The following is a 16,579-nucleotide window of genomic DNA, read 5'->3' as shown; positions in this document are numbered from 1 at the left end:
AGAGATGTATCCAGGCAGAACATGAAGTAAATCCTAGAGGTGGCTCAAAAGTCAAGATAAAGATACATGTGAACATTTGCGATTTTTGCCTTGAGGTGAAGACGCGTCTGCATAGGTTGCCAATGTGTCAAATCACCCCAGGCTTTATGACTCCAATTCATGGACATAAGAAAACAAGAGGAAAACAGAGAGAGCGGGAGACTACAAGACAACAACAGAAAGTACAAGTCGGTTCTGTAACAGACGCATGCACGCAACTGGGCTGTCTATTGCTAGCTATTTACAATAACATCTAGTCGGCACATGTTGGATGTTTGAGGTGCATGAACATGGACTGCAAAAAAACCAAAAAACATCCCAGTGGTCAAATGTGAATAAAGTCAGAGGGAAATTCATAGATGAAAAAGGCAAACACAAAACAGCTGACAAGTATTACCAGAAAAATAAATGTCTTGGATTATCATAAACTTTTAGCATTAGCATTTGCACTTCTTAAAGCATGCTGTCATTCACCACTGACAGGCCAGCATCATTTTAAAACTTGGTGCTCAAGACAAAACACAGACCAGAAAGTAGGCTCATATGCATGGGTTAAAATAATAAAATACAAATGCATATGCAAAAAAAAAAAAAAAAAAAAAGACTGTAATTGTAATTATCATATGCCAACATGTCGCATGCAGTGCTTTCATGGGAGTGGCTTAGTGTGTTTGGGGAGGGGCTGGCGTGTTCACACATTTCGCCTTGTTCATCACTACGACAGGCAGAGCCGAGGGCTGAACCCGAACACACACCACACACACACACACACACTGTACTACATCACATCCACTAATTGCACCATCTGTGGAGTGTTGTTTGGCTCGTTTCTTTTTTTTTTTTTTTTTTTTTTTTGGACAAACCTTCCAATCGCTGTATTTAGCAGAGGGACACGCACAGACCAGCTATATCTACTTCCTACTCAAACCTGCTTCACCAACGAGTTCCCCCTTTAATAAGTTGGAGAGATCAACTTCTGAGAGACACAGCGGAGGACAGGGGGACACGTCTTGCTGAGCACGGCACTACTTTTACGCGCGGACTTAACTTCGGGGTTATTATTACCACTTTGTTGCAGTTTTTCCCATTTTTTTCTTTTTCTTTTCCTGCGTCTGAAGGGTGGGGGAGGAGAAGGAGAAGGAGAAGGAGAAGGAGGTGGAGAAGGAGGTGGACCCACGCACTAGTCGCCGGTCTCGTGGCTTCTTTGTATACAGCAGCAGCAGCAGCAGCTGTGCGTAAATGTGCGTGAATGTGCATGGGCACACCGCGTCTACCGCTGCTTGACGGACAGCTTTACACCCGCTCGGGTCCAACCTTTACGCGGGGCTCTCCCTCAGAGATGAAGCGGCCGAACAAGGTGTAGGAGAGGGATAACCAAAACTTTACACCGAAACCTTTCCCTTTCCCCACCCCACCCACCCCACAGCCCCGCTACAGTGTCTCATTCACTCCCCCCTTCACCCACAGAGCTTGGGTCAGTTTCACCGCCTCTCTTTACTCCGTCTCTCTCTCTCTTTCTCTCCTTCTCTCTCTCTCTCTGTCTTTCTGTGCGCTGGGATTGTAAACGGCAGAAAACAAATAGATCTCCGTTGCAGAGCAGGTAAACGTCAGGGCTCTCCCCCTCACCGCACCGCACCGCACCGCACCGCACCACCATGGATGTACGATTTTATCCGACCGCTGGTGGGAATTCTCTTCCTGGAGAACCAGCGAACCTGGATTTTGCCCACTGTTTGGGCTACTACAACTTCAACGTGTGTGTGTGTGTGTGTGTTGTCTAGTTCTGTGTTGTGTGACCGCGCTCCAGCTTTAATGTGCAAAAAAAAAAAAATCTATCCAAAAAATTCAACTTAAATTAAAAGTAATTCTATTTCATTTCTTAGTTGCTTCCACTTGTCCCCCCCCTCTGACTATAACAATTAGCCACTTATCATTACCACCCCCACCACCCACCACCACCACCACCTTCTCCTGCCACAAACTTTGCTGTTGTGCATCAGTAATGGGAAATGGGGAAATGGGAGCAAGCGACAAGTGTAAGTGTCACAGTGTTACTTTTTTAGTCCGGCCACACTGCACTGCTAAACTCTCACCAGAGTGATGGGATCCAACGTCATGGGCGCTGTTGGCTGTACAGTTCCATGTTCCTAGACACCGGTGTGATGGAGCGTTGCATCAGCAGTAATCTACATTACAGTCAGGCTACATGCACTATAATAATGATTAAAAGTAAGTTATAGTGCATCCAGTGTCAAATACAATGCTCTGATAGACTCTGATCCTGTTGGAAGAACCTGAGCACGGTGCAGTTAAATACTATGTTATCCTTTTTTCCCTCCCTTGGAATGTCTAGTTACTGGTTTTTTTTTAAATAATTTTTTTATGTTCCCTCTCATTACAACTTTATTTAGTGTGTTTAATAGCTTCAGCACACCCTGGTTGCTACTGATGGCTCTTGGAGATGATGCTGTAAATGAACTTAACAGCTTGCACATAGAATCACAAACATACAGACGGAAATATAGACGGCACACTTTTGATCTGCTCAGAGTGAACGCCTTCATTGTCAGCGTTGCGTTGTGTTGTGCACTTATCTTTTAACATGGCATCAGTAAAGCCCCTCAGTCTGTCATACTAATGGAGGCAGCCACATGATGTACAGCGCCGTTTTATCTCCTCGCTCCTCGCTCAGACAGCCTGCATTTGTTTACAAGTTGGGTTTAATCACTTCCCTTACATCTGTAGGCTATACAAGCAGCCCCGTTTCTTACATTGCTGAGGTATGACAAGTTTATTAACACTCTAACTATGTGAGGCAGAGGTCATGTAAACCACTGATGACACTTTGTGAGATTTTCTCAGTGATGCAACACTTGAACTATTTGGCCGGTTCTCCATCAGGAGCTTGCCTTTTCCCTTGTACCCCAGCGAGAGGGAACATCACTTTGACAGACTAATGACACAAGCGCAGCGTTTAGTTTTTTTTTTTTTTTTTTTTTACAAAGTTTAAACAATGGCAGCCCCTACATAACATCCCCCCACCCCTCCTCGCACACAGGCACACACTACCACCCCCTCCCAAATGTATTCAGCCCTATAGTTCTGTTTGCCCCCTTGCAATCTGATGCTGCTCTAAACAGTTACCAGGTTTGTCTCACTGTTTCGTCAGCTCTTTGTCATGTGGCCAAGTTGTCATATGTGCCCAATTTCATCATGTCTTCATCAGCCTTGAGAAAAATTTGAACTGCTTCGCTTCGAATCGGCGTAAGAGTTATTCCTGCTCATAAAATTCCCCAGGTCAAGTGAGCTTCTCTATCTGTAACAGTAATTGGCCACAATGCAAAAAGGAGGCCCGAGAGCGAGAGGGAGGGTGGTGAGAAGGTGCTTAACCAGTATCTCCACCAGTTATGTTTGGGGGAGAGAGAGGGAGAGAGGGAGAGTACAAAGCATGCATTTCATGCTAATTACAATGCCTTTCCATGGTGAACAAATAGGCTCTCCCGCATGCATCTTTCAAATAAGCCCCCAATTTATTTGAATCAGCTCGTTGAGAGGTGGCACAATGCATAGCGGTTAGTCGTCCAAAAGATGTGGTGTGCTTACAAGTCCTACAGAACTGAGGCATTACTTCTTTAATCTATTTATAGGCTGTCACAGCACCTTTTTGCAAACGGCATAACTTTCACGAGATTCACAGTTTTGATTTGAAAAGAGGCAATGCTCTGTCAAAACGCTGGCACAGGAAATGTTCAATTTTAATGACAACAGAGACAGAAAGGGCCCAGAGGCACTTTGAAACATCAGAGAATCTTTTAAATTTACAGAAAAAAAAATCCAAACGAGTGGCACAAACTTAATTAGGTGCTGCAGTCATGACTAATGAAGCTGCTGTGTTTTTTGGCACTGAGATGAAGGAGGAACAGTGGTGCTGAAGTGAAACATGCCACAACTTCACAAGGCTAAATAATACGCACAGAGTGAATTCAAGATCACTTGCTGTAATCTGCTAGAAATAAACACCGTTCTTTTATCGAAACTCTCCTCACAGCAAATTATTTCTGTCAGTCTTTACTATTAAGTGCAGAACTTTCAGGTTGGAGACCGGGCTGTCAAAGCAGGGTCCGCTTCTCTTACGCTACCTTTATTTAAGGGTGAACACTTATCAGATATGCTCAAGGGCACACCTGCCAAGGACCATACTTTTACTGATTGGTTGCTACTTCAAGTTGCGTTGTTATCAATTTATCTGTGATAATGACTCTTAGTTTCACTGGCTCTTTGGTCTGCGATAAGAACACATGGTTGTAGTTGTTAAAATGTATACACGCTGCCTTTGAAAGTTTAGACAACTTTAAATCAATACATTGGCATCTAATTCTCATTCATCCAATTTTCTTATTTTTGTGATGCGAGACAGTTTAAGTTATGTGGTTTTTCTGGGAAAGCTCCTCAGTCATGCTCAGCATTGACCAAAGACAAGGAGCTGTTAGGATTTGACTGGTTTTGGTAATTTCAAAAGTCTTATGTTATTGACTCAAATAGTTTCATGAAATGGACTCAGTGTTATTCCCATGTTTATGGCCATCTGGTTTATTTTTTCTTCTGAGGATTATTAATGTTTCAGATACAGTAACCATTTAGTGTGGGCTTTCATTGCCTCTGGGCGCAGAGACTGAAATTAACAACAGATGTTAATGCAAACTCTTCACCTGCACCGCTGCTCACATTTGAGGTTTATTTGCAAAACTCATACCAGCACCGCTGAGACATCATAATTCTGTGGGAATTGACCATACATCAGAGTATTTTAATGGAACAAACATATAGACGAATAGCTTCATAGCGCATTGTAGATGGAAAGGTTCAAGCTAAACTAAAATCATCCTGTAATATTGTTGAGACTGTAAGTAGAAATGCAACTATTGGTCTTAGTAAACATTTCAACAGGCAAGTTATCATCTGATCTAATCTGATGGTAACTTTTGTGTGACCATTGCTAGTCCGCAGTATTGGTAGCGGCAGGGTCTAACGTTCCCGCTCTGGATTCAAAATCTTACATAAGAATTGTGTCTTCTTTAGTGTACTCCTAAATATTGGAAGTATAGATAATATTGAATATTTTAAATGGTTTCAATACCAATTTTCAGCAGTATTGATACATGGGACCAGCCGTTGACACACACAACAGCTAATTATCTTATAATAACAATCTAAAATAGTAATTTTCCCCTGTGGTTAAAAAAGGTCATTTACAGCATTTTGTTTTCATTAGCTGGCTGCAGGCAACAGGCTGAACACCACCAACTGTGCCCTGATGTTGGGGGAAGACTACAAGTGCCATGTTCAGCATGAAATCAGATTGCGGTTGTAATTATTATTGACTGACTTCTTTTATTAAATCAACTTTTAATAGTTTGGTTGTTTTGCGTTTGTAAACAAAAGCACCGGTTGTACTTCTGTTGTATTTCTTAGAAAGTAGCTGCCCAAGGTGTGTTTGTTGCTGCTAACACGGTAACTCCAGTTGTCGTCAAATCAACTGGGTCTAAATTTTAAGGATCACAACTTTAAGTACGTCATATTTAGACAAAAACTCTTGCTGCACATATTCTACTTATTCCCCTTTTAAACTTAACATGGTAAAAAGCCCTCCTGAGAACTTATTTACCATTTTATTTTTTATTTTATCATCCATTCACCTACGATATGAAGCACCAACTGTGCTGTAGAAACAATAATCAGAAGTTTGCAGATTGTAAGAGGAGGATTTTATTAAGCCTGTAAAATGTGATGAAAAAGGTGAAACAGAAGCCTGCCCATGGCTCATGTGGGCCCTACTGACCCATGCATATATGGAAACTAAAAAACAACTAAGATTTAAAGAACTGAGAGAAGGGCCATATATTAGAACTGTACTTCTACAGCAACACCCCCATGGCAGTAAAATCTAATTGTGCCCAAACCATAGTGGTCCAGGCCTCTTTTGTCTTTGCTGTGCTTTCTGATTCATCGGGAGGGAAGGGGTTAACACTCTGCTCAACAGGGAGAGGGGGGGTCTTGTGCATCTCTCCAGTGTACACAGCTGGTGCCATTTCATCACACACATTCTAAACATATCCAAACACAGCTTTAAATGTGGGTTTGTGTATCTGTGTGTGTGTGTGTGTGTGTGTGTGTGTGTGTGTGTGTGTGTGTGTGTGTGTGTGTGTGTGTGTGTGTGTGTGTGTGTGTGTGTGTGTGTGTGTGTGTGTGTGTGTGTGTGTGTGTGTGTGTCGGGGGCAGGGGTGTAACCTCAGAGGCTTTCTGCTTTGTCAAACTCAGCCGTTGATGGATATGACTTCAAGGTGCATGTTAAATGTTTAAGTGTCCGAGAAGTGAATAGCTGATGTGTTTTAGCCGAGTCTTTTTAATTGTAGCTTGTCAGGAGACGTAGTTCAACAGATTCATTAAACACTCAATTTTCCCACTGAGATTAGACAGTGTTATTTTTAGTCCGCCCTACTCAAAGACACACTGCACTCGGAGTTCCTGCCTCTCAGAGTGACTTCTCCGTCTGACTAACTGCACTACACGTACGTCTCCACAGGGCAGATGTTAACATTTTGTTAATGCACAGCTCCCCACTTCCTGCAGGATGTCTTAACACTGAATGATGGCATACAGCGACGCGCTAGCAAAAGAGACATGTTGATGGAAACCATATAATGTTTATGAAAACAAAGCGACCCAAACTACAGCTCAAGCTGCTTGGTATTAAACTATCCTCCTGATTTCTGATTCCTGTGGCACAACACCATCACAGCTGTCACTCTTATTTATTCTGTTGATCACGTTGAAATGTGCACACACGCCAAGCCCCAGTGCAACTTGTTTTACAAGTATAATGTGAGGATCTGAACCAACACTCTGCACCTGTGGGAAACCTAAGACCAGGTTGTCTGTGTTGTTTATGAGGTGGATGTGAGAAAGGCTTTGAAATCTAAGGCAGACATAGACCATTACCCAGATCAGCACTCGTAAAAGACCTTCTGTAATCCTGCCATCACTGCTCATAAATCCACTTCATTACATTACTCAGTGTGGCTCATTTAGGGGCAGACCTCACGCTCTTTAAGTTGTTTCTCAACTGGTGGATGTGAACCCAGCGGCCATCACATGTCCTCCTGATATGACTTGTGGGCAAAGAACATCTTGCTGTACTGACTTGGCATGAGACCGATCGAAGCTCCAGCGTAAAACCAGTAAAGAATACATAATGAAATGTAAAGTGTCTTCGCAAAGGAGGCCATCCATGTTTTGTATCTTTTTACATTTTCTCCTTTAGGATTAACACTGACAGTCCTCATTATTTGTAGCTGCATGGCTGTTTCACAAACATCTATGTCAGTGATTCAAAGTGGATGAACACACAAGAGAAGCACTGTTCTTATTGAATTTTGATCATGTTCACAACATCATCCATCAAACCATGTTAGTGCCTGAGGAAAAAAAATATTATTTTGACGTTCAAAGTCACAAAAGAAAAGTTGTTGTTATTTCAGTGTTGTCTGGTTATTTAAATGTACCGTAAATATACACATGCTCTCTTTATGATCACTTTAGGATAATAATATTTTCCCAAATTTGTGATCATCACATTTATAGTAGAGTTTAGATGCAGTACAATACAATGTGTTTCTCAAAGGAAAGATGCTCTTTGCCTTATTACTTTTCTCCAAAGCATGTCATTTATTTAATCCGTCAGCACGCTGCAAATGAAACATGACACAGTAATCATTTCAGTGTTGTTTTTTTTGTAGATGACTAAACCATATATAGCATTAAAAGGAATCCACACTTGTGTTGTGTGACAAAACATAAATCTATTTAAACTTGGGTATTTTTTTTGAGGAGATAGACAAAGCTTTAAAAGTTAAGCCCACTCCAATAACATCCATAAGTCATAGTTGCACACAGAGACGGGTCAGTGAGGGAGTGAGTTTTAGGATTGGATGAGGATCTTATGATAAGACTGAGATACCTCTTGACTCGAGTACCAGAGGCACTTCAGTTACTCAAGTTTTGCTAAATTGTTTATATGTCACTGACATGAAAAATAGTAAATCTGCTGTTTAGGTTAGTTTATCTGGTAAGGTCAAAGGTAAAATAAACCTCCAGTAGGAGTCTGGTTATTTGTGTGACTACTGTGCCCCTTTTATTCAAAGCAGAGCACCCCACAAGATATTTATTTTTCCACCATGATACACTGTTTTAATCTGGTTTTGGCTCACTACATCTTTGACAGCCTCAACCTTGCTGACTTGACTGAAAAAAAAACTCCCAGCGCCCCTGAAAACAGCTTTTACCCGTGAATTAAGCAGTTTTCAAAAGGACCAGTCAATCACTTTCTGGTTGGCTGATTCAATAAGTGTTGTGTCCCTTTAGTGGTTAGCCTCGCTGTTAAGACGCATTCGTTTTTTAAAGCTTTCCAGAGAGGCAGCCATTCCAGGTTTCATAGATCTAATGTCCAATTCTTCTAATGGGCTCATGGACTGTATCAAAAACATTCAGCTGTTTTCCTTTTAACTTGACTTGCCTTACTTAAGCCCCTCTCCTAAGCTCTTTTCAAGGAGCATAGGCCTCTGATGAATGTCCTCCTTATGGGTAATATTTTTCGGGGCTGGACTAGTTGAATTCATTGCTGCTATTTCTATATTAGACTTCTTTCCTCTAGCTGTACCTCATATTAATTTTTAAGTCAGCTACCAAATGGGTAGAATATCTTATTTTCAAAAAAGTAATTATTCTTGTAGAAGTTAGTCCTGTCAACCAAAAAATAATTATTGTCCATATGATTTCTTTCTCCAATTTAGCTGTGACCATGCTGATTAAAGCAGCCTACTCATAGAAATACTAGTCACTGTTCCAGCAAATATTCATGCATCAGGTTGAACGTGAATATATTTCTCATTAGAGGTGAATGGGCTGCAGGTGTGTAGTATTACATGTTAGGCAGTGTGATTAATCCACCCCTATTTCACCTGCCCCCTCCCTACGTGACACATTCCCATAATGCAGCGTGTTACCGGGTTGCACTAAAAGCACTGACAATAGTAGCAGCTGTGCAAATATCCCTCAGACCCGATGAACAAAGAGCTTAAATAATGGGGGTAAATACAAGTTTTATTTGAATTGTCAAATAGATGGCACGTTGGAGCCAATTGAAGCAGAGTTCAAGAAAGGCCAACTTTAAATACAACATGTGTGTCACGCAACAAAACATGTAAGCAACACCAGTCATAGCTGTAAAACATATACACTGATGTATTTGTTGCTTTTAGGCTCTGTTTTGTTCTCTTTTTGCTTGATTCTGTTCATGCTGGTACTTACTCATCCTTCTTAAACATAGTCTGTTTGTGGCAGTTGGATATTGTTAATGTCTATCTCAGCAGTTCCTCTACCAAAGCAATAATACGGGAGCCTAACCCCCCCACCAAGCCCCCTCCTAAATGAGCTTTAATAGTCTCTTAACATTGGAAACCTGCCAACTCACTCTGCCACAGTTTGATTGGATATTTTACATGCATGAATTAGACTGATCTCTCTGACTCTCTGGAATGTATACTTTTTTTGTTTTGCCATAATTCATGATGACATGAAGATCTCAATACAGTGCTTACAGTACATGTTCACGTAAAAAAGTGCCTTCTGCTAACAATTAACAACAACTACTCTATATTTATCTTCGTATTTCTGCTCTTTAATCTACTGTCATTGTTTCACTCTTGCCGAGTGAAACAATAACTCACTATAAAGAGCTTTTTATCTTTGCACAAACTGGAAGCCTTACTTAAAGCATGAGGCAGTACACACAGACCTTTTCAAATATTGATCTAAGATCATAATCTTTTCATCACCCTCAAACAAGGGCTTTGAGTTGCCTAAACTTTACTACACAAATGTTAACCATGCTGTAGTTGCCAAGACCTAATATTGTGGAGAAGAAATACCAAATATTTTGTGCAGAAAACAAGTTATTTAGAAAAAAATGTTGACTCATGACATCTTCCTTACTTCATTCTGTTGGCTATAATTGCCCCACACTTATCCTATTGGAAGTGCTTTGAGGATTTTTCATGTCAGATTTCCAGCTAGATGAAAATCACGCAGTATTCATGAGTCGGTCTGGTTTTAATTCAGTTGCATGATCAAAAGGAACAATGGACACGGCCTCGGTAAACGCTCCAGCCTTATAATAAAGGTCCGGTCCCTGAAACCTCGACTGGGATCATGAATGGGGTCCATGAAATTCTTGAGCCGACTTCAGATGTTTTCGGGAGTTGAATTCGAGGCTCATTCACAGCATGTCCTTGTTTATTGTGATGTGTGTGTTTCTGCTGGCTCGTGGACTCTCACATGTGGTCATAGTGCGGGATGGCAGAAGTAGAAACAAGATCATGGTCTGTGAGGCCTCAGCCTTGGCAAGAGTTTCCCTCTCTGGACTGCCACTGATAATTCTTTCAAATGGCATTCCTTCCAAGGAAACTGATCTCGCTCTTCATCTTTGGAGGTTCTGACTCATGGTGTAACTTTTCAAATACCTGCACAGCCTAGTGGAAAGAGATTTCTCCCCGTTTTTTTTTTTTTTTTTTTTTTTTTTTAAATAGGCTCCACAACATTTGTGTCTCTCCCGCTGATAAACAAGAAAAGAAGCTGAATGATTACGCTGCTTCAAAGGCATTACAGGCAGCTGATTAAAGTGTGAGGTCGGAGTTAGCCAAGGTTAACCGTCCATAATGAAACACTTTGAAAATAATGATACGCTGCATGGTTTTATGAGGGCTTGTGGCTGCTCAGCTCAGCAGTGGTGACCTTCAGCAGTTCCACAAGCTAATCGTAGCGATCCTGCAGCACCCCTGTAGTTTCGAGACTCCATTACCTTCTGATACACATCTAGGAGAGCAGACCTTGTACAAGGTCTGTCTCTCTAACTATTCTTGTGTCGCCGAGGTGGCTGACCATCTTCACTTTCATCTTCAGCTACTTATTTGATTCGTCAATGTTGCCACAGCAGGCCGGGCAAGTTTTACATACTGTTTTACATTGAAGACAATCAGCTGACCAGAGAAAATAATAAATAATTGAAAGAATAACACAATCCACAGCTACAGAGCTTTTAAAACCCTGATTCAATAATAAAGTTTAATGTCTGAACATTATTACATCACTCATGAGTATTTGTCATATGATATTGCAGGGCATGTGGTCTTTTATTACAAACAGCTGCATACTGTACACCTGGGTAGTCTGGATTATACGCCTGCCAATACTTAAAGTTTCATATTGAAAACTGGCTGCTGTGCGATGACTGTATAAGCAGTGCTTATCTAAAAAAGAGAAAAGGCAATATTAGCTTTTGCTAATGAGTATAATACTGTTGTAGTATTATACATGTGAACACTGCCTGAAATATTCTGTGTTTGGCTTCTCATTACCACAGCATGGAAAATGTTTTTAATGTGGTTTATTGTTTTGTATTGTGGATTTATATGTCTAACCAGAAAGTCATATTATTTGTATGAATAGAGTATTAAGAGGGTTTGTTAAAATCATACTCGTATGACTGAGACATAATGATAATTGACAAATATGTGCACTTCTGCTTTAGGGATTTGGTTTAAGTTGCCATAATGTTTGCTGATGATTACCGATCTAACAGCCAGTCAATTGTGAATGCACATCACTGTTGAAGTAGCATCCCATAATGTTGAGCAAATTAGTACAGTATTTTAAGTAATTTGCTGTTGTGTGCTATTTGCTGCTGGGGGTTGCATACACATAAAGAGATGCATTATCTGGTTGGCATGCTGAACACACTGGGGCAAATTCCTATCAGCTTGTGTTGATTTAGCACTTAATTGTCACCGTATTTAGCTGAACATGTCTCAACATGTTCCCAGCTTACAGTAAGATTCCCAGTGTAGCCAGTTGGATTATGTTTTGATTGTTTTGAGGTGAGGAGATGACATGTAAAGAGAAAGCTCTATGTTCAGCTTCACTATTGGTGGATATTGATATTGTCAGAAGAATACATTCCTAACAGAAACTAATTAACAAATAAGAATAATTGCCCAGTTATTTCATTCATCACCTGAGTCTCTCTAAACAGGCAAGCTTCAAGCAGGAACAACAAAGTAGTACATAAATCAAAGTAGTTTCCTTCGCCAAGCCAGAACCCCTTGGGAGGTACCTTGGTGCTTAATTAAAATCCAGAAGGATCATGTTTTAAATGTAGGTGAGCGAGCACTGAATAACAATGACAAATCATGTCCTAGGGCGTTAGTGGGGCATTTTGGAAAAGAATAACAGCATCTCTCTTTTTTTTTCTGTACAATATATAAATGAGGTTTAATGTGAAATAAAGCCGTTTTCAGTGCATTGTGGCACAAGGACTGCAGTAAATATAGCCTTCCCTTGCTGCAGAACCTGCCAAAACCAGCATTGACATATTAATCTCATAATTACCCAAACAGGATTATAATGAAACAGCTCATTATTTGATGCCTTTCATCCATTTTTTAAAGCCTGACATGTACGTCTGTGCCAGCCACAGAATATAACCATACTTTTGTCAAACTGTCACTTGTCAATTTTTATTGGGTGTGAATCGTAAAAAGAAGGCAGTAATGATTATGAGCCAAGAGAAATTTTCATTTCAATGTTTTGTCAGCTATTTAAAGTGAGTGGCAACTGTTGTAACTAATGACATTACAAAATATTGTGCATGTTAGCAGAAGGAAAAAGTCATAAATCCAGCAAACTAACTTATAGGTTGTACAACAATTTGCTAACATTAGCCACCACAAGCTACTGGTCATACCAGACCAATGTGTTCAAGCAAAATGTATTTTATTGTGCGGCATTACATTTACCTTTTAGTTGCATGTTGTTTAACTTAATTGATCTTATTAAAATGAGAATGCATATAAGCTAGTACAAAATAGTTTTTATGATAATGGGTAGCTTTGGTTTGCAGAATTACTTTCTTACTTTCTTAATACAATATTAGCGTTGGCACACAGACATTTGCGTCAACATTCTCTATATAATGTGTATTATGGGATGTCAGAGGCCACAGTTGCAGTCCTCTGGGCCATTGTGGCCTCTGATATCTGAGTTTCTAGATCTGACAGTTTGGCAGTGACCAGGCCAACTACCTCTGACTGTTCTCTGGGCTACAGCCAGACACACTTTGGTAAATCCTCAGACGAAAACACGATGTGGAATCACATTTTCAAGGGACAGCAATCAAAATAAAATTTGAACTGTCCTACATGCTGCTTTTTCGGCAAGCGTCATAATTCCCAGTGCACTGGCTCTTATGAGCGGCTAAAAAAGAAAAGTACATTAACAAAAAGAGGAATGTGTGTAGTTATCAGCAGAAAAAAAGAAAAAAAACTCTCCCAAGTCAAATCCTCTCAATTACAGAACTCTGGAGAGCTATCCCCAAGCAACCCTTCCATTGGCTAATCAGTCACAGTAAATTGCAGCGGTGAATATTTCAGACTCAACAGATTTGAATAAAGACATCATGATTATTTCACTGTCGTACAGTTCCCTCGAATTATATTTTTCGAGTGGCTTCAGCTTGAGCCAGCATAAACTGCATAACTCCTGATTTAAGAAGGGTGGGGGGGGGGGGGTCGAGGGAGAAAAGCAAACACAAGGGCTGTCAGTCAATGCGGCAAGCTAATTGGGTCGATCTCTTTAGCAAAGATGAATGAAGAGATTAACTCTCCCTATGTGTCCAGTGTATCTCCCCCCTCTGGCTCCAGGTGAATTAGCTGATGACAAGTTGACGGTGGGAATTCTGTTTCTCACTCCGACTTACAGCTGCAGTCTGTTTTCCCAGCATGGCTCCCCTTGTTGAAATCACAGATTTTGTCATTAAAAGCTTTGTTTTTATATAGGTATTTATGCATCAATCATGGCTCTTTTAAGATGTAGTTTAGAATACAAAAGGTTTGGTTGTGTTAGTTAAAAGTTCTGAACATTTAGTTGTTCCTCAGCTTTGCATATAAACAACAGGATGCCAGGTGATTTTGGGCAACAATATCACATTCTGATGCTCTCTGCAGATTAGATTTACTGGCATAGTGGAGAATCGGATAAGCGGGTCAATCATGGGCCTAATGAATAAAAATGAAGAGTGATGGGAAAACATGTGCACGTAAAGGTGTGATGTTGAACTGCTCTCATTTATTTTAGTGGAGAAACTCACAGCATGGTCCTAAATAAGAGGTCAAGGCTCAAATACAGAAAATGCCAGTGACCCCCTTTTTTTTTTTTTTTGCGGCATGCATTGGAGAAATGGAATAAAAGTGCTTGGAGGGAGATGTGGCCAAAGGAGGAAATCGATATACTGGTAAAGGGGGGTTGTACAAATACAACGTCCATGGTTCTTTTAAACTTCCAAAAGAGACAGATTCAGCTTTATTTTCATGTACATTTTTGTGTGCAGTAATGTTGAAGCGACACGTTAAATCACATCTACAGGACATTAAGACTAACCCTTGTGTTATATACAATAATTGTGACTTACTGTCATCCGTCATTTTATATGCAATGTTTATAAAATGTAAATGCAAGGATTTTCACTAGTTTGCCTGATAGCATCAGTAGGGAAATTCAGTGTTGAGAAAACTATTTGATTGGGCACACAACGACAAGGGTCATCAAAAGAAAAGATTTTTGCATAAAGCTTTATTTCTTTTCTCTCCATGCACGTGAACACTTTGCTAGCTTACCTTGTTCTCTTTAAAAAGCACAGCTTCAAAACACAGCAGACCTCCTGGTTTCTGTATTCCTTTCATCTCCAACCTGTCGTTTCGCACAGAGGAAAGGAATATTTCTTTTTTTGCATTATGACTAAAAGATGTGTAGCGTCTCTTTGTTCTGAATCTTTTTTTAAATGTCAGCGCAATGATATGGAATCAAAGTTGAAGCTGAGTGTTTGCGATGATTCAAAACTGGTATCTTAATCTCGCACTGCTTTTGAAGTAGGGAAATGTTCAAGTGACATTTTGAGTTTAAATACTGTTAAAAACATTAGTGAAGCACTTAGCCTGATGGTTGCTGTCACAAGAAAAACAGTGTCTGCGACTCAACAGCCGTCAGGTTTGCTAATGATGTCCTGGTGTGCTGTCAATCTACCAGATGAACGGACAATAGTATGCCAAGGAGAAAATGCTTGAAATAGCTAATTGCTTCTAAGAGCCCGCTCAAGCATTCTGTAACTACTATGTGTTCACAGATGTCTTTTCCAGCTGCTATTTCATTATGGATCTCAAAGACAGTACAGGCGCAATGCACTGGCTTTCTTTATGAGCCTTTTGTATGTATCACATCGGGTCATAATGATTATAGATACATTATTAAGACCACAGCGGGGAGAAGGGGGGCGGGGGGGGGGGGAACAAACACATCTATATGTGTGCATCTTAATTATCTCCCCTAATATGCCCCCGTCATTAATCGTTAATCCATGCCAACTTGTTGATTGTCAGTTCCGAGACATTTCTTGGAGAGGAGCCCGACAGTATTTGCAGCCGGACCTCTGTCAGTAGCGCCAAGCAACACAGCCACAAATTGGAATGTGGTACAGCTCCGGGAAAGCAGCCAAGATTTAAATTAGACAATAACCTCTGCTCTCTCTATATTGCCTCTATTTTCCAGCTGCAGGCATAGCCATTTGTTTAATACAGTCAGCCCTGTAGTATATAATAGACTGATATATGAGTCACCGCTCAGCAGTTTGTGTTTTTCAGATTTATAGAGATTGAACAACTGTTCGGTTTGTGCTTACTGTGGGCTTATGGTAAGAATAACAGAAAAGACACAGGTAACACACCGACTTGGAAGGTTTTGGGACACACAGGAGGGGTTATTAAAATCTATGAAAGGATTTAAGAATTATGATCAGCAAGTAACTGAAAGGGACAAAGGCACTTAGACACATATCGCTACAAATGTGAATTAAACCACATTATTTTGTATGTATTATGAGGGTTTTCAAGGAGTAAGCTTCTGCTGTTAATGAACTTGAAAATGAGTGAAACAAAACCAAGCTAGCCACCAGACCGAGAGGACGCTTTACCATGCATTAAGGCCTTTACTGATTTTAATGTCTTTATGTTGTTTTTTTTCATTACTTGAATTAAATACATGTTATCCTACCCATTTAAGCCCAAATATTCCCTCTTCTGCCACTACTAGATAAGAAATAGAGGATTATGTTGAGTCCATCACTAAAAAAGCTCTTGATTGTCCGCATCCTAAAGTCGGATATAGTGAGTGTATTAGCCAGTAACGGTGGTACAGGGAATATAAAAATGCATATGTGCTGCTGGAGCAATAACAGTGGACTCAACTCCCAGCAGGTTTCAATCTAGCTTTATGTGAATCCAAGAACCAGAGCTCATAGCGGTCTGACGAAGCAAGAGAAGCACAACCCTCACTATTAACGCCACGAAGAACAAACCGATTTCCAGTGGCTGAAATATGT

The 16,579-nt window shown here is 40.4% G+C and overlaps 1 protein-coding gene across 1 annotated transcript in view; it reads left to right on the top strand.

Moving 5' to 3' along the window:
• The first annotated feature begins 1,694 nt into the window (after positions 1-1,694).
• tox3 (TOX high mobility group box family member 3) overlaps positions 1,695-16,579 on the top strand; it is a 39,026-nt gene continuing 24,141 nt past the window's right edge. The window contains exon 1 of the mRNA XM_054618594.1: positions 1,695-1,799. Within this exon, the coding sequence (XP_054474569.1) occupies positions 1,695-1,799 (105 nt within the window). The remainder of the gene's footprint in view (positions 1,800-16,579) is intronic.

Source organism: Anoplopoma fimbria, chromosome 2 (genome assembly GCF_027596085.1).
Source record: "Anoplopoma fimbria isolate UVic2021 breed Golden Eagle Sablefish chromosome 2, Afim_UVic_2022, whole genome shotgun sequence".
In the NCBI taxonomy this organism is placed as follows: domain Eukaryota; kingdom Metazoa; phylum Chordata; class Actinopteri; order Perciformes; family Anoplopomatidae; genus Anoplopoma; species Anoplopoma fimbria.
Note: the sequence above shows the minus strand (reverse complement) of the source record. Positions and strands in the feature narration are given on the sequence as shown.